Raw genomic sequence first — 26,934 nt, 5'->3', positions numbered from 1 at the left:
CGAAACGTTGTGCTCGATTTTTCGACGGCGATAGGCGTTTTCACCGTTTTCAGACTTTCCCGCCCTTCGGACGTTCAGTTTTCGATGGAACTAGATCGACTCAAGGGGTGCGAAAAACAAGTCTGTTATTTCCTAACTCGTTTTTATGCAGACATTCAGGATGCCTTGATGAGATTCAGGTTTTAACAGGGAACCTGTTCTACGAACCCCTCAACAGCGACTGATGACGGTCGATCCAATTTGTCACCGCGATACTATGCAGAGATTCAGTCGAATAGAGGTAAGAATGCAATCGGAGATACTACTGTTACTAATTTTAATACAAAATAATACTTTCGTTGCTCAGAGTAGTTGAAACTATCCATGTGGAGGTATTGAACACTGTCAGCACTGAAGAAATTAGATACAAATATCTGAATATTGAAATTTTAAGCTAATGAGACTTAACATTACCAAGATAGTCCAGAATCATCAAAGTTAACTAGCAATACTTTAAAATTTACATCAGCATCCCCTACGATCGCAAAATTCTCCTTCCAATTCGATCATCAGCTCCGCCTGACGCTTAACACGTATCCGCTGAAGTGTCTCTAGACGTTCTTATCGGAAAAGATAGAATAAAATAGCTCCGTATCTCTTACAGCGTTCAAAAGTCCCTGGACAGTTGGCGGCGTGACGTGCAGAGGCGTGTACACGTCCTCGGATTCCTGGCGAACGTACAGCATCACTCTTTCTTCAGCGTCCGCCGGTCGAAGATGCGGCGGCTGTTGCTGGAGATGCAATCTGTTTCCAACCCCCGAGACGACCGTAGCCCCGAGACCACCCTGTTGCACGCTCTGCAGCACGGATCCATGCAGCTCCTGCACCTGCATCAGCAACGAGTCCTTCTTGTCGTTCAGGCTAGTCAGATTGTCGGGCGGGAAGTGGTTGTGAAACTTGAGGGCCGGCAGGCTCGGTCTGCCGCAGGCAGGATAGGGGCTGCTGCCCCCGGCCTTCAATCCTCCGCCCTCGCCATTACTCAGGGACGATGTGTCTGTATCGCCACCGCCCCCGCCGCCACCTCCGTAGAAGCCCGACAACTCCATTGTCGAAAACTGTCGTGGAACAAGAAACAGAACATTTGTTCTCCGGAATTTGTCGATGCTTGTTCGATTTACCGGTTTGTGTACCCGTAAAGACGGAGGCAAGGAGTTCGATGTGTAGTCTGTGTCTTGGAGAACACTTGAGACGTACTAGCTGTTCGATTGTGTGTATCGGATAATTTAAGGGATGATCTTGTGAGCCAAAATAAAACATATTGTAGCCTAGAATTGCTGATAACTTAAGAAACATTAGTTGAAACCACAGCTTTTCGGGTGTATCGATATTGGTGTCACTTTGAACCTTGCGAAGTCATCTCTTATAGTATAATATACGTAATCGAACACTTTGTGAAGCGATGGTTATAACGACTATCCACTCTACTGCTGGATAGATATTATGACCGAGAGTGTCCAGTGTCTTCTTTCGAGAAGCAGACTACAATTGCTTCAAAGAGGATTCAACGATTCGTGTTTGCTTGTTCTTGAAGATCAGAGAACATGTATCGGCTCGAGTATAATCGTATTTCTAGCTTGCTACTGACACTACTCTGGTGGGTACTAACAACTCGTTCCTGGAACTCGCTATGGTTGTTATGGCGATGTAAGAGTTGCGGTTAGTGGAGAGTTCTGGCGGTGTTGAGAGCAGAGGATTGTGGTGGAGACTACGTAGATACTTTTAATTTTCTCAAGCTAATCTGAACGTAGAAGAAGCTAACCTCTACCAGCTAAATATATCTACATATCTCGAATCAAAACAAAGAACTTGTAAGAGAGAATACATTAGTTTGGTGGGAATAATATTGTGTTCTTGATATTTGTATACCGTTTAGAAGTACTTTGGTTTGTGTATTGTATTAATGATCTCCAAGTTGTGACGCTCCGCGAACTTAACATTCAAAGTCCGTAAATACTCCCGCGACCCATTAATTTCCCACTAATCTAACAATCTTTCGTTTCGTTGCCTTCGTCGAGATCAGAAGTCTGGATCGGTACCTTGTCGATGGTGTGCTCGGCCGGCGGCGAGAACAGGACAGGTGGTTTATGAAGATCCACCATCGAGTAGAATTCGCTGCGCTCCGTGACGGAATGGTAGAGCTCGTCAAGCTTTTTCCTACCGGTCGCGGTCATTTTCCTCTTCGCCGCTCTCCTCTCCTCGTCTCGTGTCTTTCTCTCGGCTCCCTGTTAAACATCGAAGAATTATATCCCCTGTCATGGTAATCGACGTACAGGCTTTCACATATTCATAACAACAGAAATTGAAATATCTAAGAATGATCACTGAAAAACCGTAAAGAATCCGTTGAAAATTGAAAGGATGACGCGTAGCTTAAACAAGTGAGAAATTTTATTAATTTTGACACCATTCTTCTGTTATAAAGAACACAGGTACCGTGTCTTCAATTCAACTTTCCGTTAACACATTTCACGAAGAGACTTTCCAGATTAATTAATCGTAAATGCAAAAGTAGATTCGACACGGAAACTGTTGATTTTGGAATCTATAATATCGATGAACCCTTCGTCCTAGACGTTCTGTACGTTTCTAACATTGTTAAATAAATGTGTACACGCGTATGTTGTCTACCTTATCGCAGAAGACTTTGATCTGACAATATCCACGGTGCGACGGGGGCGTGTAGGTGTGAGCATGCGGCGGCGGCTCCTCATACGTGTCCACCTGAATGTGCAACGGCAATCCCTTCACGCCCTTCTGACTGGAGAAATCTGTACTAAGACACTGCACCGCCACGTTGATCTGTAACGAGACAAGCGCGTGCGCGCGCGCGCACCGCCACGATGAGCTCATGAAAATATTTTTCCCCGGCTGTTTAATAATCGCATGAATAAGCAGGCTTCCATTAAAGCCACCTATAGATCGTTCTATGCAAATGGAATCTCTGTAATGAACGGACGAAGGACTCTCATACCTTCGCCGAGGATTCGAGTGGGTTCCAATAAACGGCAATCGCATTGTGCGCAACTTCCTCTATGCAGCCCACCAGTCCCACGCTGTTCTTCGTGTCTGTAATCGTACAAAGATTATTGTTAAAGTTGCAAATCACCCTGGCGAAGAATGGCAAAAGGGCGAGTGTAATTCATTTCTTAATTAAAAAGAAAACATTGAAAGAAACATTTTTATCCGTTTCTCTCGCAACGAATTCCGTGATCGATCTACGTGTAGTCTTACCGATACTGCTGCGATCCGAGCGGCTTGCATGGAAAATACGAGACTTCGTTGAATATCGTAAACACATCGATTATTGTAATAAATTACGAGTCGTCTAACATAGAAACGGGGATAAGCGAATAATTAACTTTACAGAAAAAGAAACATTTTCGTCTTTCTATTTTACAGTGAATTTCGCTATGATTCGAAGAGCTTCAGCAGAAAATAGTGACGTTGAATATTCTACACACGATTATTACAAAAATTACGAGTCACAGGAAAGCAACAGGATAGTGCGATCAACTTCTCATTAAGGAATAAGAAATCATTTTTATTCTGTTCTTTCCGCAACGAATTCATGATCTACGCGTAATCTGTCCGATGCCACTACGATCCAAGCGGTTTGCACAGAAAATACTTTGGACTCCAAGAGATCGGACGTTCGAAAAAGCATCAAGGAGTACGGCTAGAAGCACGATACTTGGACTGCACCGATTAGATTGTAACCCGAATGGGTGGGCAGGCGTTGTTTAAAGGAGAGGGCTTAATGGGCACGGCGCTTTACTTACCTGCGTCGAGGATACGCTGCTTGACAGAATGTTGCCTTCCATGCCAGAACTGCCACGCCTTAATTTCGTCTTCGGGGCTCTTCTCTTCTCGGAACATCAGCATTACCACGCTCTGCGCGACAAAACACAGAGAAAACAGTGTAAGTACTTTATCACGCTTAATAACCCGCGGCCCGGATAAATGGTCGGCGGTCCCGATGCCGCACGCAGTATGCTATAGTTTCGCGAAGGTATGCATCATTTCGCGAAAAAACTGTTCACCTGGGACACGGCTGTAGTAATCGCTTCCACGATATTTGCGCTTTATTACAGGTGATTCCCGAGCAACATGGCTGTCGGTTGCTAATAAATTGCGCGCATGATTGCTAATGGGGGCAGCTCAGTGTTATAATTAGAACCGTCGTTGCCTAAAATGCTTCATCTTCAGTAATGGTGGAACGATTAATTAAATGTTGGGTTGTTCCCTTTGAAGCAAGCAAGTGTGTTTCTTCCGAGAGCCAGATGCTGGAGTTTAACTTTTCTCGGTGTAATTTGATCAGGACGATTTCAGATTATAAATTGGGTATTTTTGATCTATCAAAGGTTTGAGATTCTTTAAACTATGAATGGAATATTCATGTTTCGAATGTACTTGTGACTTAAGATTGATACGTTGGCCATCACGAGGCCAAAGGCAAATCGTAATGGAGTTATACAGTTATTAATAGTTTGGTATCATAGTTCTTAAGTTATACTGTTATTTAGTTACTCGTCTTATTAAAAATTTTAGTTCGACATCAGTTTTCTTCCTGTAATTGTTTTCTAGTCAACGTGTTAACCCTTTGCACTCGAGAGGTGACTCTCGATCAACACTTGATTCGATACCGCATAATCATAAAGTCTTATATATACTATTGAGGTTCGTGAAAAGCATCAATATGTCAAATATTAAGATAAGACATTTTAGTTTCTTACTCTGTGTATGTTTCTTCAATAGTCAGTTTCAGAGAATGTCGCGTACGTCTCATGGAGGAATATTAACTATATTTGTTAACAAACTTTCGGGTGTAAACGATGAACAGCAATTTAAGAACTGAAAGAAAAGAAATATTCCTACCAATTAACACTAACCGCATCCTCAACCGGTCAAACGACCGGTTTTATAATTTCATTAAAAATTCTGTTTCCTTTCGTTCATTTAACTTTATATCAATTCTTATATTGCCTTTTTCCAATTTTTGTCCTTCTTTTTGTTCGCACTTCCACTAAGAAAAATGTATCATCCAATTTTCTCACCTTTCTTTTGTAGCCAATTATAATTATTGAATTCTATTAATTTCATTATTTGATTATAAAAACGATCATTTAACCGGTTACAATATTCATAAGTGTATGCAAAGTGTCGGTACGATTAGTGTTAACTAACGTTCGCTAATTCTCAAAATAAACGTCTACCGTGGACGTCGTTGTGACGTTTCCCCCTCGACTAAAATGGCGACGATTTTCCAGAAAGCCGCCGCAGGATCAGGGTTTTGCTCATTTTCGACAGGAAGCGGCGGGGAAAAAACAGTCGGCAGGATGTCTGGGATTAACGAGATTCGTGGAAGAGCCCCGCGGAGTACGGCAGGGAGGGAGCGGAATCGGCGACGATCGCCGGTCGAAAGTTTTCGAGCGTGTTTACGCGACAGAGGCTTGTCGAGTTGTGCGAGCCGCGCGCATCGTAAATTACGCGGCAGCGTGCAATTATGCAACGGAAATTACAGAGATTCCGGTATCGACAGGCATCAATGACCGGTTACGGATCGGTTGCGCGGGATTTTTCGAATTTTACGGATAATCACGCGACGTCCGATCGATCCTTCCCTCCTCACACCCCAGTTTCTTCCAGATAACGTAATTCCTTTAAAGATTAACTCTTCAGGATCCTACGTCGAATCGAGCTCAACATTCAATTTCATTTCGATATCTACTTATGTTAACGCGTTGACCGCAACGAACATTCAGATCGTTTCATATAACATTACTTATCGTATCGTAATAAACGCAAATGATATTAGAATGAATTAGCAACGATTTGGTACCATAACTCCTAAGTTACACTATCATTTAGCTACCTACATAACTAAATATTTCGATACATCGGATTTCTTCTTATAATTATTTTCAAGTACCATGGACGCTTCGGTTATCGGTGGCCACTGTGGCGATCGATGTGTTAAAGTATTCATTGTCACAAGAATTTGTAACATTTTATATAACATTAATTAGGCAAAACCCGCACGAGTGATTTGCAGGAAAACGTTTTGTTTTAGAAGAGTACATGAAGATCTCTAATCCTTCTTCTTCAAGATCTTCTTGAAGGTCTCTTATCTTTCATTTTGTGAAAAAGCAAGACTCTGTCTTTGTTATAATTACTTGCAATCTCGTAATGACATCAAATGTTCTCGAACAAATGATTAAAACGCCATAGGGAACAGTGATTGAGTTAACGTTGATGTTAATGTTCTCAATGATGAACGAAGAATATTTAGAGTCGGAAAGGGTTGAAGGAGGATCGAGGCACAATGGCGAAGCGGAACCGACGGGAAACACGAGACGCTCGCGCGATTGCACGCGAGCAAAACGCGCGAAATTCGCGTGAGCGCGGCGACACGTGGACACGGTCGATCGGGCAGCGCGTATAAATCACGCGGTACCGTATAATCCGGTAGCATAAATCGCTGCATTCGACACTGCTAATTCCCAATAAACGGCCGGCCCGTGTCCCCATCGGACAGCCGTCTTTCCGACGATTTTTCCGTCGACGCGCGACGCGACGCGTTGCGTGATTCATTGGCAACGACGTCGCACGGTGGCAATTATGCTGATTAATCGGGAGAGAACTGGCACGTATGGTCCCTTTTTTCCCTCTTACACCCCCCGTTTTTCTGACTATCCGTCTTTTCGTCCTGGATCGCCTGTTCCGAGCGAAATGGCCGCCCCGGCCGGAGCAACGCTTCCCGGTCTGTAATTACGGGATATAGGGTTTCGACGCGTAACACCGCGCGCTCGGGAAAAATTCAACGGGCCGCGTCCTAGGTTCTACTGGATACAAATTGATCGAATTAGGATTTCCAGCTGATAATTCTGTCGCAGGACGGCACTGATCGTTAGGTATCGTTATTTATAACCCGTACGTGGATTAAATAGCTCAGCGACGAACTATTCATGCGATTTCCTTGGAAGATCCGCGGTAGTATATTAGCTCCGCAGCTTGGAGTATCGAACTTAGGAGGTACTAAACAGAATTCAGCGAATATTTACACTTTGCAGTTGACAATATATCCTGTTATAAATATTCATTACTTTCCGATAAAATCCATATTTCGTACAACTTATACGAAGATCAATATGGAAGAAATCAAGAGACTATTGGATTTGAATGTTTCGCGTGTCGATATATTATACAATAACGTGGAAGTTGAAATTTTCTAATATTCCTCTGTTGAATCGAACGGTAACTGACTTGAATTTCAAACCTACCGTTCGTGTGATATCAATATTCGATCGTTAGAGTAATGTCTATAGATATTCAGCCAGCACAATATTCCTTGTCTCCCAAACAAAAGACGTTAATGATAGAGCGGTGACTCCCGAGAAAGGAACGCCAAGCGTGTAACGCGATTAACGAGCGAATCGTTCCGATTTTTGATCGGCTGCGTCTGAAACGGGGACAGCGTCGTTCCGCGTGCAAAACGCGTCTCGATAGAGACTTCTATCGCGTGCCCGGTACAGTTTCCTTATTGTCCCGCCGTTTCAGTCCGACGATCAGATAAAACGTTAACCTTCGCGGCTAACCAGTTACTTACACGTGTCCCCGGTGCCGTTTTCATGGGTTTAACATTCATGGGCCGGCGGGGCCGCCGGTACAGATTGCCGACAAATAATTTGGGATCAGGCGACCATTCGCGTTTCTCTTCTGACCGGCTGGCTAACTTCGGCGATGGTAGGCGGCGAAAAAGCCCCTGATAACGCGTCGCCCGCGTGTGCGTGACATCGGTCGCGACAGAAGCACGGTCCAGTGCGCAGACCGGCGCACGTTCTGCGCCGATTTTTCGTGATTCGGGTGAATGGTCGAAGAATTGCACGCACCCGGCTAATGCGGCTCCCATTGGCAGATCGGATGTTAATGGGAGGACAGAGGAACCACGCGAACGAAACGGAAAAAGTTCAGGTTGCTAGTTCTGGCCGCTTGCTCGACGGGAGCGATAAATACTTGACAATTAAATGAACGAATATTGAAATTGACAGCGTTATGTTTTCTCATAGGAATTAGAAGTGTCTTATATACTAGAAGGGAACCTTTTCAAATTGCACACGCCGATTTTGATGAAACTTACGAGAGACGTAGTTCTTTTTTCATGTCGGTCAACATCCACTTCGAAGGGGGGAAAAACACCCCTCAAAGTTCAAGATTAAAAGCATATTTTTTGTACAATATCTCTGAAAGTATGGGGTGTATGAAAGAAATCTAAATTGTTCATTTCGAGACGAATAATTTAAAAACAAGAATTTTTTTTCTACACTTCCTAGTTTCAGAGATATTGCGAAAAATATTCTTCCAATTCTGGATGTTTCATCAAAATCGGTATGTGTTGGTTGGAAAGGTTTCCCTGTTAGTTTGGGTGTCATTAAATTCAGTTATTTCATTGTTCCCTGGGAGATGGATGTGGATGTTACTATTTGTGAGGGAAGAAACTTGAAATAGGTTATTTTTACCTATGTGCTAACTTTGGTGAGAACATGATTGGTACGGATGAAAATGAATTTTAAAAGATATTACTTTAATATACCGGGGTATAAGTATGTGGGCTACGAAAGATCGAACGGAATTGAGATAACAGTTTTTATGAATTATATAATTAAATTACAGCATGACTGGTTGAATGAAATTTCATCTGAAATCCACGTGTTTCCGCACAAGTAATAATAATAAAAAAGGTAATGGTGTATTTAACGCGCGTATTAATTTTATAAGGGGCATAAAAAGAATGGCGTGAACGAGAAGGTAGAATAAATAAGTGTTAACACGATTCTAGTCGCGCGCGGGTACATCCGTAATGAATCTCTTGTCTGAAAATGAAAATATGCATTTTATGAATCCGTCGCGTCCGCAAGCGCGCGCGTGGCAGTAAAATAATCATTATTTTGCCATTACTTTTAACGCGTCGAAGTGTTTAGCGTAGGAAACAAGTTTCTAACTTAACGCTTGTCCAATAAAACACACTAAAGCAACATTGGTCATGCAACGTAACAACTTCCTTCATAATTCTCAATTAAAAGAAAATCAGAAGAATGCATATATCTCCGAGGACACAACACGAAAAAGCCTCATAATAAACTTTCAAGCGATGAAGCGTTAACACGCGTCTCCGTTGACTCTCGCCTCAACTGGACGCGTCGCCAGAAACGCGAGAAACCTTTCACACGTCCATTCACCAGAAATCCACGGGCATAAATCCATCTCGCTTCAACACGCTTCAACACCTCCATCAAGGAACAAAATAAAACCTAGCTAAAACAAAAGAACCTGCACAGGCTGAGACGATGAAATCAATTTTTCATCGATTCCGTTCGCCATAAAACATCCTCTACGAACAGGAATTCCCATAAACGTCCGCAACGCGAGCATAACGTTGCCCCGTGGCTCATCCCCTAGCGCTGCGAGCACGCGTGCACCCATGAATCCCGCGAGATCGGCCTGGTCTCCAGCCGAGGGGCGAGGAAAGCCGGCGATGTTTTCCTTTTGGTCGACGCGAAAGGAGATCGTCCGCGAAAAGAACGCGGCGAACGGCGATAAACAATAACCGGACGCGCATAAGCGGGTGAACACGGCACCTCTCTTAAATTGCATTAGAAGCCGCGGCGCGCGTACCCCGCGCGAGCGTTTCACGCTCGTTTACAGACTCCTACGAGCGATAGAATTCGCGCAGCCCGAAAGAAGAAGTCGGACGAGGTCGTTTGTTCTCGCGGCTCTAATTGGCAGCACGGCGCACCGTTAGCAATTTCCATCCTGATAAAGCTGCCGATCCTTTTTTTTTCACTTCCCCTCCCGCTTCCACGTCCCGCCACGGCCGGCTCCCGTCCACCGCTCCCCGCCAAGAGGAGTTACGACTTCCTCGTTAATTGCTAATCGAGCGTTCAGCGGTGCGGCGATTCGAACGTGGGGGAGGGCGAGGAGGGTTGTTCCAGGCTGTTTGCCTCCCTCCACGGTGCTCCGTCTCCGCCGTGGATGCTCGGGTTCGAGGGACTCGCGCGCCATCGATTTGCCCTCTTTCGTCTTGCCACATTAATCCCCTGTAAACCGATTACGCTTTTTCTTTTTTGCCTGGCTGCCGCGCCAGTTGAGCGATTCCGTAGGTTTCTTTAACTCTTTGCGCTTCGGAGGCGACTCGGTCGTCACTTGATTCGGTGTGGTGAAATTGTGAAGTCTGATAGTTTGTTCAGTGAAATATTTTAATGAAATGGCTGAGCTTGTTAATTTGTGCGTGATTTTTCTTTAACCCCTTGCACTATTTATTTTTCAATGAGAATCGATACAACTACTCTGTTAGTAATAATTTATTGAGAGAACAGAAAGATTCTGGGTATACCCTATGTCTACATTTGCTCTAACGTATAATTATCGATAACAGGACAATAATGTTTAATTTGAATTCAAAAGAGTCAAGGAATTATGCTTGTTAAATTCTCTTTATATAGTTGTTATAAGGTGTTCACTTGGTTTTAAACAAATATCTTATCGTTAAGTTCATATTAAATATTGAAATATTGTGCGTGTTGAAATATTTCTAATGAAAACTTTCGAGTGCAAAGGGTTAATGAAGTGACGACGCGATTCGAATGCCGTTTGCCTTCCCGCCGTTCCGCGCCGCGAGAATGGCGCCTGTTACATGGGACTAATGAATAATGGCTTTCTGGATAATCGGTGGAATGTAATAGGCTGATTTTTGCTTTTCGCCGAGTTCCTAGTGAATTTTTTCTCCCGTTTATTTTCTCGTGTTTCGGCGGTAGAGTCTAATTCTATGGTTCGTCAAAATGGGGTTATTGAGGTAGATGGTTAATGGATGCGATTGGAAAAGGACAATGAATCTCTTTTTATCGTTATTACGAAGGAACTGTTCTTAATTACTTTCTTATCGCCTCGAATTTCTGTTCTGACATCGGTTAATAGTTTGTACCATTGGATTTCATAGAAGTATCACTTTCTTCTCAAGCAGGAAATTAAATATACACGTTTGACAAATTACAGAACATTTCTAATACGACAACTCTGTTTTCTCCGTTATACTGTAATTATCATTCTTCATCACCACCTAATTCCGTTCATCAAGGTAGTGATTACAGACTTTCAACAACTCTGTACGATCTTAATCCATTTTTCGCTGGCGCCGTGTAATCGCGACACTCCCGAAGCTCTGCCTATAATTACTAAACATTTAAAAAATAAGACTGTACGATCTTTTGAGTTAATGATACGTGTATTAAAATAAACGACATTGGGGTCATTTTCTCCTGTCTCCCAGCAGGAATAAAAAAACTCGCATGATCGGAGAAAATAAGGTTAATCGAAAAAGTATACAAATCATGCAAATATATTAAAATTCCATGAATTTTACAGTACATTATACATTATGATTGTTCCTTTCGTAAATCTGGAAATGTTAACTAATCCATTGAAATATATTACTTGATCGATCAACGAATAGAGTTCATAGAAATTGTTTGCTCTATTTACAATTAGCGAAAAATGAACGAACATTACATATCATGTTACGTTCTTTCGTGTAAATGTGGGAATATTAAATATCCAAATTCATGGAAGTATATTACTCGATAAACGAATGAAATACATCCAAATTGTTTGCTCTTCTTCGACGATTAACGAAAAATGAGTTAAAATCGTGGTTGGCTGTAAAAATAGGTCACTAATTGGATCGTCGAATTTCTAATCGGTATTTTCGCTCACCTTAACCGTCTGTCCAGTCTTGAGGGTCGGTTTGTCGGGATCCGGCACATAGTCCAACGTGATTCCGTAAAATTGTCCCTTGTTGATGTATGTAATTCTGTCGTCCTCGCGGCGCTGCGACGTGCTAATTGGCGACTCCAGGTGATACTTGAACCCATAGGCGGAGAATCTGCGGACAGAATGTGCGTACGTGAGAAAAACAGTTACAATTTTCCTGCGGCCATGTAATTGGTCTTCATCGGCAACCGCGTCACGCCACGTTGATTTATCGGCGTCGGTTGATCGGTAAAAGGAAAAAAAAAGACAGAGAACCGTACCGTCTCCGATTCTAGCTATCGACAAAAGCGCGAACAGACAGGACAAGACTGTAATTTTCATACATTAATGGAGGTTCGCGATAAAAGAAACGAGGAGATCAGCATTTTCCAGATAAACAGACCGCGAAGTCGATGATTTTCTGTTTAATCGGTGTGGAATATAATTGCCGATTGATTCCTGCCTGCTTCGAATTCATCGAGATTGACGAGCGGCCGAGTTGTTCCGAGCTTCACGCGGAGTAATCGGAATTATTTATCATAGTAATCGAAGCGCCCGAGGAGAAGATTATCAAAGATTCGTTTGTCATTTCACGTTGTTGTCTCGCGGTAGTACCATTCGATTTGAATACCATCAATTGAATGCTTTTCAGGAATCAATTTCTCGAACGACCAGTTCCAATGATAATAAGAAAACGAAACTCACAATTTTTGCCGTCGAAATAAAGAAAAACGAAAATAATCATTCTCTTGTTAGAATTCGATTCGAATACTCTTACATTTCGCATTCGAAAAGAGTCAAACGATTCGCAAATATTCTATGCAAATTATCTAATAAAATAACGACAAAAGTCTACTTTCCTGCGATTCTAATTTTAGAACGACTAGGAGCGTTTCTAGACACACAGCATCGAAATAAAAGAAGATTACAAAGCAGAGCTTTTCTCCAGCAGGAACAGCGGACTTTCCACCGACTTTGCTCGACCTATTATCTTTATCTGCCGCGACGACACGCGTCGCGGACCGACGCGGCGCAGCGTGGTTTCGTATTCTCTGCGGTTTTTTTTAGCACGGTCGCGCCGTTCGCCGACGGAGAACAAGCGGGACAGCGTGGTACGCGCCAGCCGATATAACCGAGCCCAGCCTGGGTGAACGGCCTACAACACTTCTGCTCCTGTTCACCGCAACGCCTACCTCGTTGCGACTTATTAGAAACTCTCCTGTAGGTTACAGGCTGATCGTCGTGAACAGGGACCACCCTAAAACGAGCTACAATTACGTATTCATGCTAGTTTCGCAAGTTAACGTCGAGTATCCTGGCTTCATAGGGTATGTGAAGCGAAAATGGAAATTCGTTGAAGCATTGAAATCTTCGGATCAAGGGTGTCAACCCTTAACTGGTGAAAGGGATCATCGGAGACATCGAGGAACATTTTGCTAAGAGATTTAACGATAAAACTATCAGACTGGTAAAAGTGACCCATTTTATATATCTTTTAGCGATTGTTAAGAAGATACATGTTCCTGTGAGAAGTTATTAAAGAAATTGATTTAGCAATAAATTCAATTGAATGAAATTAATTGAAGTCCCAGTAGACACTCTTGGAATTTCTATAGAGAAATTTCAAAAAGTCAATTCAACTGCCCGGTGGTTTTGGCGTAAATAAAAATGTTGATTGCTGCGTGAATGTTTCTGGTCGAGTTATGTTATCATCTTAGTGAATTTAAAACGAAGTTTCAGGAAGATTTAATTATTGTATTCAAGAATCATGATACTAGAGGACAGTTTGCAGATGGAAGAAGCATCATGTTTGCTACTTACATTTTTGGTATCTGGATTTTGTCCGCGTCGTTCTGTCTCCCGAAATCGTGCCAAGGTCGCGACCTCGGAGGATTCGGGTTGGGGTTCGGGTTCGTAGCGGCCGAGGATACCAAAGTTCCACGTTGCACCTGCGCCTGTGCGTGGCTCTGTTGCAGTTGCAGCTGCAGCGGCTGGTGGTGTATCACTGCGCCGCTCTCGAGGACCACCGCGGTTCCGGTCGCCGTTCCTCCGGGACACAATTCCGTGTAGTCGAAGGAGGACTGTTCAAATCAGAAGCGAATCCTTCATTACTTGATCCACGAACAATCGTTCATCGTTGCTTTGTCTAATACAAATACAACATAGAAATTTCGCAGTTTTACCGTCACTCATTAGCAGTTACTGACAATGGAATCCCCTAAAACTCCACCGAATCTAAAGAATCACTATTATCGCCAACAACGCAACCGATAATCGATCACTTCGCCCCCGAACATAAAGCCGCAAAGTGTCCAAAGCGGAAGCGGAACATTCCCAACCAGCTCTTCATTAGAATCCGATCGCATCGTCGATAAATTCCACCGAGCGGTAACGAACGTAACTTTCCCATACCAGAAGAGACAAAAATGAAGAAAAAAAGCAAAAGGAAGAAGGAAAGAAAGAAAGGAAGAAAGAAGACGGAGAAACGACGTGGCCGATCCACCCTGAAGTAGTCAGCGGCGTATCCCCGTGGGCTGTTCCGCGAAACAAAGGAGGAAGGAGCCGAAGAGTAGAATAGGGGCCTTGCGGTCTCGTAAAATTGGCCGGGACCGGCCGCGCGTGCTCCGAGCGGAGGTTTGTTAATAAGCGGTCTGCCGAACGGTTTATTCCCTCGTACGTCTTCATGGAGTGGCTCGCCTCGAATGTAACGCGGTTACCCGTAGCTCGTTACTCGGCCTGACGAACGGCATCGCGGAAGCCATCCATCGAGCCACGCAGAAACGAACCGCGCGCCGCGCTGCGCCGATGCGTCTCGCCATGCCCTTTTCCCAGCGGAATAGATCCAGCCGATGCCTCCGATCCCATGGTACCCCGACGCGTTCTCGCCTCGTCGCAATCGGCGTAACGCAATAAATTAATACCGCGTCGATCCGCAATTAGAAATAATACTATATTCGAACGGCACGCCTAATCGGTTACCATTTTATCTGCGAAACGGTCCGCTGACTTCCGACTAATTATGCTGGGAAACGGCCTGGCGCGGCGGCGCGGCTTCCCGCGAGGCTCGAGCTACAGTCGTACACCCGGGATACAGAGGAACGCGACGGAAAAACGAACGAGACCGGCGAAGCTCGCCGATAAACACGGACGCCTTTGCCGATTAATTAATCGCGGCCACCGTCGGTGACTGCGATACGATAGCTTTTTCCTCGATCGATTCGTCTAATTGCGTCGTGATCGCTCGGTTCCTCCTCCCACCCTCGTCGCGGTTACTTAAAATCATCGTGTATTCTTTTAGAACGCGTTTTTCCTCCTTTTGTTCCGTTGTTTCCCGCGCGTTACACCCGTAAACCTGACGCGCGCCTCAAGCGAAACCGCGATCCGGAACAAAGTTTGGTGTATTATTAGCGACCGATTAAGCGGACGACATAATCAGGCGATTTCTTTTTTTGCCCCGACTTCGTTCTTCTCTGTCTCCGCCCCTCTTCGTCCGGTTTTTGCGCTTGTTCCGAGATCTGCATGCGCCGACCGTTCGCTTTATTATCCTCGCGTTCTCTTCGTCTTGTTGTTTTCGGTGACAACCTCGCCGACGATACCGCGACGCAAAAAAACTCGTGCTTTTTGCGTGTCCAGGAAAAATTGGTGATCAACGTGATCGAGGTCCGGCGATTTTCGTGATTTATCGGATGCCGATGTCGGTGGGTTCCTTTGATCCTTCGCGCGCTGAATCATAACGATTTTGTCTTGTATCAGACACGTTTCTGTCACTATCTCTCGGACGGGCGAGCACGTCGTTGTTGTTCACGATTTTATTTGACTCCTACGGCAGTTGGAGTGAAAATTCAACGAAGTTTGAATGAAATTACGCCGGAGGAAAAGCCGAGCGTGTTCGATTCGGATCGGGGTCTTAACGAAGGGAATGCATTCAAGTATTTTCAGGATTAAAGCGAATCGTTCTAGCGCGTCCACGGTGAAACTAAATTACTCCAATTACTTTAATGTCGTTATTAAGAAGAGAAAATCAAGAGATTACACGCGTCCGTTTTAAACGGCGAAAAGGGCGGGTAGACTGAATTTAAACCGGTTTACCGTTTTAAAGGAGCAAATAATTGGATTATTTGCATCTAGACCCGACATTGCTGATAATTTCGTTTCAAGGATAAACACCGGAATAAACTCCGTACAAAATTCCAGACTGCTTCTCGTAATTAATCTGTTACCACAACTCCTCCTGTATAAAACAGAGTTCACATATCCGAATTTCTCAGTCGTGATCGATTCGAAGCTAAGAGGTCTACGCGCGAAATCTAAAGGGAGAGGAATATTAGGAACGATTTTCGCGTCAAGGATATCGTCCCTTATAAATTATAAGCTCGCGGTGTATCTGTCGCGTAATTTTCGCCGCGTTCGGTGCTTCCACGCCGCGCCATAACCGATTCATCACTCCCACGCGCGATTCGGTTGTCGCCGGTAATCGGCCGCTTCCGGAAACATTAATCGTGCGACGGGGGCAGAGCGGTTTATCCGCGCGAGTAAGTCATTAGCATTGCGGTTGACATTACGAATTAGAAAGCACGCGTTCCGTTCTGCTCTGCTTGCACGCCGCGGCAAATAAAAGCCGGAGCTCGTCCACCGTGCACGCGTGTGCGTCGCGCGGTGTGCAACGCCGCGCAACCCGCTTGAAAACCGATACGTCCGCGAGGTAATTAAAATATTCATATTCGAGCGGCGCGGTGAAATTCGTTTTTCCCCCCGCCGCTGACGCTGTCCCGTTGTCCCTTTTCCTCGCTGCGGTGAAACCGTCTCGCTTCGAGAAGCAATTTCGGATAAACTGACCGATCGACGACTTCCGCAACGCGCCGAACCGACCGATTACGAGTCGAAACGTGTCTCGCCGCGGTTTTTCGTTTGCGTTCGATTTTTCTTTTTCTCTTTTTTTATTTTCTTTTTCCTTCGTTTTTTCGTCTTTCATTCCCGTTTATCTCTAAGCACGGCGCTTATTAGACACCATTAGCGGAACAGCGGGCGATCGCGGAGACGTGGAAAAGAATCGGTGAGTCTCGAAGTGACGGGAAAAACCTACCCCGTGTCCGTGTCGCTACCTGTTTGCGACGCGTGAAGTGAAATTTCGGGATTTTTCTTCGTTTTATATTGTTATTTCCCTTCGTCCTCGATTTCGTAACTCGTTAATAGGCCACTTTCGTCGGTTGATTTTCGCGCGAAAAATGCGCGGTTTTTGCCTGTCAGCGTTATTTATGAATTTATGAGTTTACTGATTTATGGGGTCTCCAATGCGTTTCTTTGTAAATCTTGACAGCGTGTTTAGATCGGAATGAAAGTTAAAATGTCACACGATAAAATGCAGTCGAGTGTTTGTGAGTTGTTACACGATGTTTTCGTTTGATTTTTAAGCAGACTGTAGGCTGGTGAAGTTTGGGTAGAAACTCATGTCGCTCCTTATAAATACCTACATGCATAGGTTTCTTTAAAGTTTCATTGTGAACTTATGCTGCCTTTTTTTGTGAGTTTCTTTCGTGTGTAGCGATAATGTTCCGTCTTCAATGAGTTGTAAGTCTTCGTTCGGTTGACATTTACTGGAGACTTCAACATCAGCAACGTGTTTCAGCGATCAAACTTCAAACAGCGATTGAAACCACGAGATTTTCTTGTATCTCGCGAACAGTTTCGTTTGTTCTAACAGGAAACGCTTAGTCACGAGTTTTTATAAGTGTCGAAAGTTTTAGAAATATATTACTACGCATAATTAATTTTACACGCTCGACAGGATCACAAAGTAATGTAACCAACGACGCTTATCGCACACGTGACTGTAATTAACAACCGATCTAGATCAATTCAATTCTATTTCCATATTATCGCATCGGCCGCTACAATCGTTCCATAAATCTTCTTTGAAAATCGAGCCGCACGACTTTGTTCACTGTTTCATAAAAAATTAACAATTCATCAACCTCGTTTACTGAACTATTTTCTCGTGTACTTTGATACAGTGTGAACAAATATGTTAGAACTAATATCATTAACGATGTCTCTTTCTCACTGACTTAATACATGCAACTCTCAAAACTGTTGATATATTTCCTTTACTATTCAATTATCATTTTTCCTATCATCTTTCCTTTCCTATCATCGACAATTTGTAAGAATTAAAAGAAATAAGAAATCATCTGTCTATGAAGGGTTAAAAAGAGTACATTGAAAAATTCGTAGTTCGAGGAATATTTAAAGAGAACAGGCAAAATATTAATGAAATAATTCCCGGAGCATTTGGAACAGCACAGGATCAACGTTTTCGGTGCAGCGATCGAGCGGCGAGGGGCGGTTTTTCGACGGAAACTTTCCTTTCCACCCACAGATCCGTCGCGGAGCGCAGGCGTAACACGTTCGCGACGCCGTGTAAAAGAAGTGGCCCCGTATTATATGATTCTCATCGGGTATAAATAAATGTGTCAGTATCCCGGCGAGATATGCGTTGCTGATTATGTAAAACGCTCGTGTCGTTACCGGCTCTCCGTGTTGAAGTTCTGTTCCGAGAGAGCGCGCAAGCAGAAAATTATTGCGCGTCGAAGAAGTTATTATATGCCTACCGTAGACTTTTCGGGGTGGGAGGTATAAAGAGGTACGGCGACGGAGCGCGATAACGGTTTAACGGTAGGTGTTGTCCGATTAATTTGTTAGTAGCGATCAAAACATCTTTACGGTGTCTGGGCACGAAATCAACGCCGATGGAAAGTGATTCCGACGGGGGGAAACCGTCCGACGGCGAAAGTGCACGGGCGAATATCGAGGATGGTTCTGCACGAGTGCCACTTAACTGCGGGACCGCAAGAAAATCCATCGATTATCGTTTGATGATACGAATTGAAAATCCTTTACCTGTTACTGTATTGTTAATGATCACTGTTTAGGTAGCTGTTGTTTATAATTATGTTAAGATTGAGAGTGATTGCAATAGTGGAGAGTGGATTTTTGAGTCCTACAGTTATAAGGTAGAGAAATGTGTTATTTCTTTTCGATAAAATATTAAACAAGTATTATTGATCGTAGTAATATATCTTCGAGATTGCTACATAATCGTTGTTCACAGACACTACTAGATTATTAAATAATACTAAAATAACATTCTCTCAATCGAAATCCCAATAAATCTGATTCTCAATCTCGAAGACTAATCGCGTCAACGATTCTCAAACCAAATTCCTACCATTAACAATCAGTAGATACTAAATCGTCAAATCATTAACAAATATTAACACTAACCGTACCGCGACCGATCAAGTGACCGGTTTCAAAATTTAAAAAGTCTTTACTTCCTTCCGTCCATTTCACTTTCTCTCAATTCTTATATTCCCCGATTAGTCAATTTATCATTCAAATTGTTCACCTTTATTATTGCATAATTATTCAGCTGTTTAGAGTGGAAATAGTTACATATAAAGTGTTGGTACGTTTACTGTTAATATCCCCAGTATCCGGGAAGCTACCTCCAAGTAACGCGAAGTAAATGTCAGCCTGTCAAGCCGGAATCACCGCCGCAAAATTACAAATCAATCTACTCCCCAATCTCGAAGACTACGTCTACCACGTCCGCGATTCTCAGAGGTAACATCGCCTACCCCCGATCGGTAATGAGTGGAAGAAAGTAAATGAAATGTAGGCTCGAGGAGGGTTCAGCCGAGCATAACGAACCGGTAACATCGTTGTCTCTCCACTAACCTGATGCAGCGCCGTGGGTGGATGATGATCTTGCCTGGGCGTGACCGCGTCGGCGCCGATGCCGGAGTCAGGGCTGGGAAGATCAACGGTCAGGACTTTGCTGCTGCTCGAGGACGAGCGTATCGCGTGTGTCGTCGCGTAAGAGCTTGGCACAACCTCGTACCTCGTGTACGAAGCGGTCGTAGTCGACAACGAGGACGAGCTCGAGGACGCCAGCGGCGGGAGTGCGTCACCGGTTACGTACACCGCGGTCGCCTCCTGGTGAAGACCTCCCGGATTACCAGCGTTCGCCGCGCCCGTCGCCGAGGTCGACGTGTACGCCGTGGACTGCAGTCGAGGGCTGCACGAGCCGTAGGGGTCGTAGGGGCTTCCGTACTGTTGCACCTGCGAAATCCGACGATGATCGATTACTTCCACGCGAGCGAGCAACGCCTGCGTCCCGTTCGACAGGATTGATCGATCCTTCGATAGGCCGAGGAACGAACAGCTGGATGCTGTTGATCCAGGATAGCTCTTCCTAGCCGAGTTGCGCAACTCGATGCTCCTGTGACGTTCGATCGGCCACTTTCGATCTGATGATTAAATGCTGGTTTCTAGGAAAGTTTGAATCCCCTTTCATCTCGGTAGGTATAAAATGTAGGTTTGCACGATTAAATATCTGTTTTGGAACTGTTTCTTGCTGCTTGGCATTGATACTTTGTTGAGTATGATTTAATACGTTTCAAGAATCTGAAGTTTAGGAAGGTTCTTCGAAGTTTGTAGCTTTTAGCGACAGTGTCGATGAATAGTGATGCTTGATGAGCGGACTAAGTAAATTATTGTATGCTGCAATATTTGAAATATGCATCGAGGATTGATATGAAAGTGAAAATTCGATCGAGTATATTGTACGTCGTGCGAAATATTGGAAAGTGTACTGATGCGGAGCTTTCGTTGTCAAGAGATATTCGTCCTAACAGTTGACGTGTAGAGACGTAGATTATATATGAGATGAGGGATATAAATAAACAAAAGATAACCGGTTAACGGCGTGAAGTAGAAAGTGCGTCTATCGGGTAATTAATAATGCTTGTTAATAAAATTTATCTTGTATGAGAATGAGATAAGCGATGACCGTGCGAAACGCACGGGGGGGGGGGGGGGGAAGGCTCACGATAATTCTTGTAGAGTTTATGATGTAACTTCATGCATAAATTCATAACAATATAAACCGTGCTCCGATCGTGTACCCGTAAGCTATTAATTACTTCTATAACCATCGTGGTACTGCACAAATTATATATAATATCATTGTAGAGAAGATGCAGATTGAAAAAAAGTTGGAGCACAATACAACAGAGAATGTAGTAGACGGTAATCGGCCTACAAAAAGAACGATAATAATCATGATAACAACAATAATTTATCTTTATTACAAGCACTCATTAACTTATTAACCAAGGACGATGGTTGTCGTTTATGTTCATCTCCATCTTAGGCCGATTTATAATTCTCTCATTTATTCGCCTACAAATTCTCGCGCTAAATTGAATCATAACGTTAAAAAAAAACTCGAATTAAACCATAATTACGTTCATAATCAAGGAACAACACGGTTGACAAGCGAAGTTATCAAAAATGAAAAAGAAAGATGGAAAGATGCTGGAAACCAGTTAATACTGTGCAATTAAATATCGCGATTAATAATCCGACTTTAAATAATACCGCTAATGCGCACGGACATTCCGATTATCAATGAAACGACCAAACAAAACGAACGAATCGCTAATTGGTAAATACACCTGTATACAATCTGTCCCGAGAGAGTGCACTGGCGATAGCCACGAAAGCTGATCCCTAATGAGGGAGAGATCGCGATAATCTAATCATAAACCTTGACGGCGCGGTAACTGATTGAATAAAAAATTCTATGGGCGACCGAATGTTCTATATAATCTCATAAATAACTGAATACCAAATTATCGAATCTCTATAATTACCAAAACTTCATTTCAGTATTTTCATTTAAGTTTCAGTAGGTGAAAGGCAATAAAATGTACAATATAACTAAAAACTTGAAGAAATTAAGGTTTCATTAAATTTTCTACAAACATACTAATTTTCCCAGTGACAGCCAGCATGTTCTCACAACACAAAGTATGAGGCCCATTACACACTATCAGTCTGCTAAAAATTCTTTCCTTATCTATTATTGTCGACGAACCAAGAAGACCATTGAATTAATATCAAACTGAAATCCATTTAAACAAATGAAGAGTATTTCACAGAACCAAAATCGAATCAATCTAACCGATAGTGTGTGTATCAGGCCCAAGTCAAATCAATAGCGGAAAGATAACGGACGCGTCGGAGAAAAAGAAAAGGGCTCACCTGCAGCTGATGCTGATGATGATGGTACATCCCCGGTGGCGTGGGACTGTCCGGCTGGGCCTGTTTGTGCCTCTTGTTGGACTGCTGCGCCCCTCTGGAGGAGCTCAGGTCCTCCGGCTCCCTTTTCACGCCGGTGATGCCGGCGCTTGACGATCCGTCGTGTCTGAGCGACTGCGGGCTAAGCGGAAGCGGAAGGCCGCCTTGCAGGCTCTGCCCGGGACTGTGGGACTGCTGGTTGTACTGATGGAGGAAGTGGTGTAGCTCCCCTCCCCCGGCGCCATCGCCGCCTTCCATGCGATTCGCCGAACCGGAACCGGAGCCAGGCGCCTCCTGCACCAGCAGCTTCGGGCCCATCACACCCCTTCAACAGTCCGTGGAGAATCGCGCTTTAGCGGCGCGCGTTGCGCCCTTCTTTCTTTTATACGTGGGTATTTTGGTAGATGTGAGTCGTTCACAGGGCGAAGTATAATTAATTCTGTTTTTTACATTTTCTCAAGTTTCAGTGATAAAATACTGGACTGCTGTTTGATGTGCTAGAGCTCGTGGAATGTTTGCCTCGCGCAGTTAACGTTGCGGAGTAATGAGAATAATTGATTTATAATTCCTTAGAACACTTAGGAGAAAATGTTTCTTAAGATTTGAAATAGTTTGAAATACCTATTATTATTGTATTGGGGCAAATGCAGGGATTTATTGGAATTTGAAATGGTTCATTTTTAACATTTTGTAGTTCTAGTGTTAACTTGGCAGATGGACGGCTCAGATAGTATGCACGACTTTTGGAAGGGAGTTCTTCCGGGATATCCCAGGATCGATCGTGACCCGTGTGTACATATGCTAAGTGCGCGTGTCGAATTCGCGACACTCCGCGTTGCCTCGATGGAATTCGCTCCTCGTACCCAAAAGGTTCTCTGTCTGGGATTATTGGCAGGAAGCGGCTGGGACCTTTTCACTGGTGGATCATTGTTAGGGAAGAAGGAATAACATTAGGCTGTTGTGCGTATTCCGGGTGTCAATTTCTTAGATAGGGTAGGAAAGATTTTATTCGGGAAACTGTTCTTGTGATATCTGAGATCTGTACGCGAAATTGATATTGAATTACTATGTCTAATGCATTCGAAATTCTGCAGTGACTAATTTGTATATTATATTTTCGAATTGTATCGGAAGGAGAACAATGAACATTGTAAAGTGGCAAAGAAATGAAAGAAGAAGTTTTACACTAGTAATTTTAACACTAGATTTACGGACATTTGTTCTATCGTTTTTAGAAGACTACATGTTTGTTTATATAGGTCGCGAAAATTAGAGTTTCAAGAACAGAGAATTCTAATCTGTATTCGCGTAATTGCATCAATCAAAATCGACTTACACAGTTAACAAATAGTGTTTAAAAAATTCAATGTGCGTCAAATTGACGGGTTCGGTTAATCTAGTGTTACAATAGACATTGTTTGTTTGTAGAGAAAGCAATGCAGTAGAACCTTATGAAGAAACTGCTCCAGAAAGCAACGAATAATCAAATTTTTCTGGAGGACATGATAAATAACCATTCGAACGTTCGTCCATTGAGAACTTATCAATGATGCTTGTCTGCAGCCTCGAGGCGAATCGGCGGGCAATTAATTAACGCTCGAGTGGCATTCGCTTATCGTTTATATTTAGTAATGATTGGAGACCATTGATATTTATCCGGCGATCGCGCTTCGTCTCTGTTTTTCTCTTTTTCTACCAAGAAAAGCAGCTTATTGCGAAACGCAAGCCATAACGTTATTGACGAGACACATTACGCCATATTTATTCGCCGTGACGGACCTTGAAAATCTATGAATTAATTATACTTTTTCCCTCTCGCGGACGCTTGTTACGCCGGCCGCGATGATAATCGTCCATCGCGATGACAAATGTGCCGCAGAAATCGCGGTGTCGATCGATGCCATCGCTTCGTCATAAAAGCTCGATCCCTGCCATAAATCGCCCGGATCGTTAGTTAATACGGTATTAACATTACCGCTTCCCACGGGCCCATACGATTTAGCCAGCGCGAGCGCCAATCGATTCGACGGGCTCGACAACCCAATCATCTGCGACACGCGAAAGCCTATTATTATCTCGACCAGGATGGATTTTATATTTCCCCGGAACAGCATTCGTAATTAAATGATCGGAGATTTGACGCTTGACAGCGTCGAATTTCTGTTGATTTTCATTCAATCTCGGCAGAGCCATTAAACCTCTGATTTATGAATTTTTTCCAGTTTCCCTGTGTCTCCTAGACACTTCTCTATGCCGCAGAGAATACCATTTGTTCAGTGATTTCTTTAACCTTCCCGTTGCTACCTTCTCAAAGCTTCGAGGAGTCACATTACACACTCGGAATCATCTGCATCGTCGCTCGTATCGTTGACGGTAGAATTACCAACAAACTCACAATCGTACGATTATTTTATTACCACGAATCGTTTCATGCAAATATCCCTTCCCCGATCGAGCAGTATCGCCAGCGAAAAGTTCGTTGATACTACGCAGATTCTGTCGACGAAGCCAAACGTGCCCGGGTCTGGGAACGCCGATATCGTTCCGCATCTGCCGAAACGTACCGACGGCAATAAAATGTTCTGGGCGCGGAAACGCGATTCGCCGAACGGTCGTACGGAGAAGAATCGAGAGGATCGCGGGCCGGCATTATGCGAAGTAGTTAACATGTTATATTTAGCATGATAATACGTATCCACAATACCGGGGACCCTTATAAACTGCCAACGCTCTCTCAGTGCACATACTTCGTCCCTCTCGCTCCCTCTAGCCGCGCGTTCTTTTTATCCTTCCCTTTTCTGCCATCCCTGGTCTCGTCCTTGCCGTGTCGTGGCAACCTCCGCCAGGTTCACTATTCTCCTCCTTCTCCCCACTCCCTCTCTCTCTCTATCTCTCTGTCTCTCTTTCTCTTACTCTTCCATACACCGACAACACTAGAGTCCTCGTGTCTCTTTCGTCCTCTTTCTGCCCGCTGAACATCGCCACTGTGGTACCAACCCTACGGTCAGATGCTCCCGTACAATGGCTCTTTTTTTTTGTCCACATGATACCTGATCTCTCTCTCTCGTCGTCTAACCCTTCTCTATCCCCCTCCCCCCTGCCCCGTTCCATCTCGTTTCTCCTTTTTCACCGCTGTTCTCCGTCGTCGTCGGTTTTCTCTCGCCAGGCATCGAGGCCAGGAGATTCGCCCCGAGGGGAAAAAGGGGCGACACGAGTGAAACACGAGGAAAAGGAGTGCGCGAGAGAAAGAGAGAAAAAGAGAGAGAGAGAGGGAGAGAGAAAGAGAGATAGGAAACGCGTCGTCGCCCTCGGCACACTTGTGCCTGAAGAGGTGCGGATAGGAAAAACGGCGTCGCAACCGGTGCGCGGCTTCCTTCGAGTGATGGAAAGCTCTGCGACTCTGTCATAACCGGAGGCCACAGCCTCATGAATTCGGCTTACGTGAAATGGATCTCGCCGTCATTCGTTCCGCGCGACTCGGAGGTAATGCGATGCTAATCCGTGATGTAGCGCAGGAGATTCGATGGAGATCACGACGATCGCTGGAGGAGAAGGGACGCTGTGCGAATATTTTCGATCGCGAGTTGGATTCTGTCGGCCGGCTGACGGGTTAATCCTTGGGGGATCGTGTCTGCTTGCTGGAGTTTGAATAGTAATCGAATTCGTTGGGATTCGTGTTTGTTTGAGATAATCGGTCGATTAAATTATTGCCATTAGAATATTTTGATTTCAGTTGATTTTGATTTAGATTTTATTCCTTTTGCATTCGTGTACTTTCGTAATCGTTTTGCTCGGTTGAATTATTGGTTTTCTTTTATTTATTTGAATTTATGGAATTCAATTAAAGGTTTTTAATTGATTATACAGTCAAGATAGTTTCGACCTGTTTCTAGGAGACGCGGAGCACCGAAGAGCATTGGTTTTCACTTTGATACGATAATACAGCGAAGTGTCTTCTCGATTAATGCAACCACTATGCCACCAAGTTCAAAGCGTACTTTAGGTGAAAAGTAATCTCATGTAAATGTATCCTTCAACCGCTGCCGAGCTACGGGATTGAATTACAGGGAACGTCTTCAGCCTCGAAGAATGAAGTTCTAGAAAGACACCGTCGAGAAACCTATCTTCGGGCGCAAGAAAAAAATCACATTATGCGCGAGGGAAACTTCCAAACAGCATTAGCGGAGAATGAAATGCTAGAAATCCTACTAAATCACGTCATTAAAATATCAATTACCATCAGCCTCCATTTAATAATCGGAAATCAACGGACGACGCGTCTATAATTTATTTCCAATGAATCTTGATGAGTGAACGCACGGTCCAAGAAAAATAATGTCCGAATGAAAGTTTATATTTTCACGATGCTACAAGAAACTCGATTAGCGAACATCGTGTACCGTCAGTGTCTTCACGGTCTTCCGCTCGGCTCAATTAATCATTCTTGATCGACTGGAAATTCTGCGAAAATCATCGTTTCAAAATAGAAGGGAAGAAAGTAGGATGAAGGAATGACGGGAACGTCGATATCGTTCACTTCGTCCAGGGGAATTGACGGCTATTTTCAAACGAAGCTCACGATGAACGCGCGGGGATTTCAATTTCCTCCTTTCCATTTCGATAATTTATAAAACGGTCGTTGCCGTAAACTCGAGACGGCTTGCGTATCAAAGACTGGCTGGCCAGTTACCAGGGCCCGTTATAATGGAACTAATAATTGCAACGAAACGCGCCGATTCCTGTTAGGAATTCCCCCTAACGGCCAATATTTTCGCGCGCCATCCGGCAAAACAATAATGCCGCTGCTTTTCCTGTTTACCGTGTCCTGTGCGCGCGAGAGCGCGAGTGCATCTGACGATTATGTAACGTGTATCACAAATTAAACGTGGAGTTACTTAATGGCGTCGCGGGGACGCTTCGCGGAAGTTGGCCGCGGAACTATGCGCCTGT

At 44.0% G+C, this 26,934-nt stretch overlaps 1 protein-coding gene across 5 annotated transcripts in view; it reads right to left on the bottom strand.

Moving 5' to 3' along the window:
- grh (grainy head) overlaps positions 1 to 26,934 on the bottom strand; it is a 153,515-nt gene that overhangs the window by 4,784 nt on the left and 121,797 nt on the right. For 4 of the 5 annotated variants that reach the window (XM_076369666.1, XM_076369667.1, XM_076369665.1 and 1 more), the window contains exons 5-13: positions 21,949 to 22,309; positions 19,579 to 19,962; positions 13,663 to 13,922; positions 11,806 to 11,974; positions 3,819 to 3,930; positions 3,011 to 3,105; positions 2,668 to 2,838; positions 2,076 to 2,261; positions 642 to 1,094 (exon numbers count right to left, since the gene is read on the bottom strand). In XM_076369666.1, the coding sequence (XP_076225781.1) occupies positions 642 to 1,094; positions 2,076 to 2,261; positions 2,668 to 2,838; positions 3,011 to 3,105; positions 3,819 to 3,930; positions 11,806 to 11,974; positions 13,663 to 13,922; positions 19,579 to 19,962; positions 21,949 to 22,309 (2,191 nt within the window). The remainder of the gene's footprint in view (positions 1 to 641; positions 1,095 to 2,075; positions 2,262 to 2,667; positions 2,839 to 3,010; positions 3,106 to 3,818; positions 3,931 to 11,805; positions 11,975 to 13,662; positions 13,923 to 19,578; positions 19,963 to 21,948; positions 22,310 to 26,934) is intronic. The other variant, XM_076369668.1, reaches the window with a different exon arrangement.

Source organism: Nomia melanderi, chromosome 8 (assembly GCF_051020985.1).
Source record: "Nomia melanderi isolate GNS246 chromosome 8, iyNomMela1, whole genome shotgun sequence".
In the NCBI taxonomy this organism is placed as follows: domain Eukaryota; kingdom Metazoa; phylum Arthropoda; class Insecta; order Hymenoptera; family Halictidae; genus Nomia; species Nomia melanderi.
The sequence above is the reverse complement of the archived record's forward strand: the minus strand, read 5'-3'. Positions and strand labels throughout refer to the sequence as shown.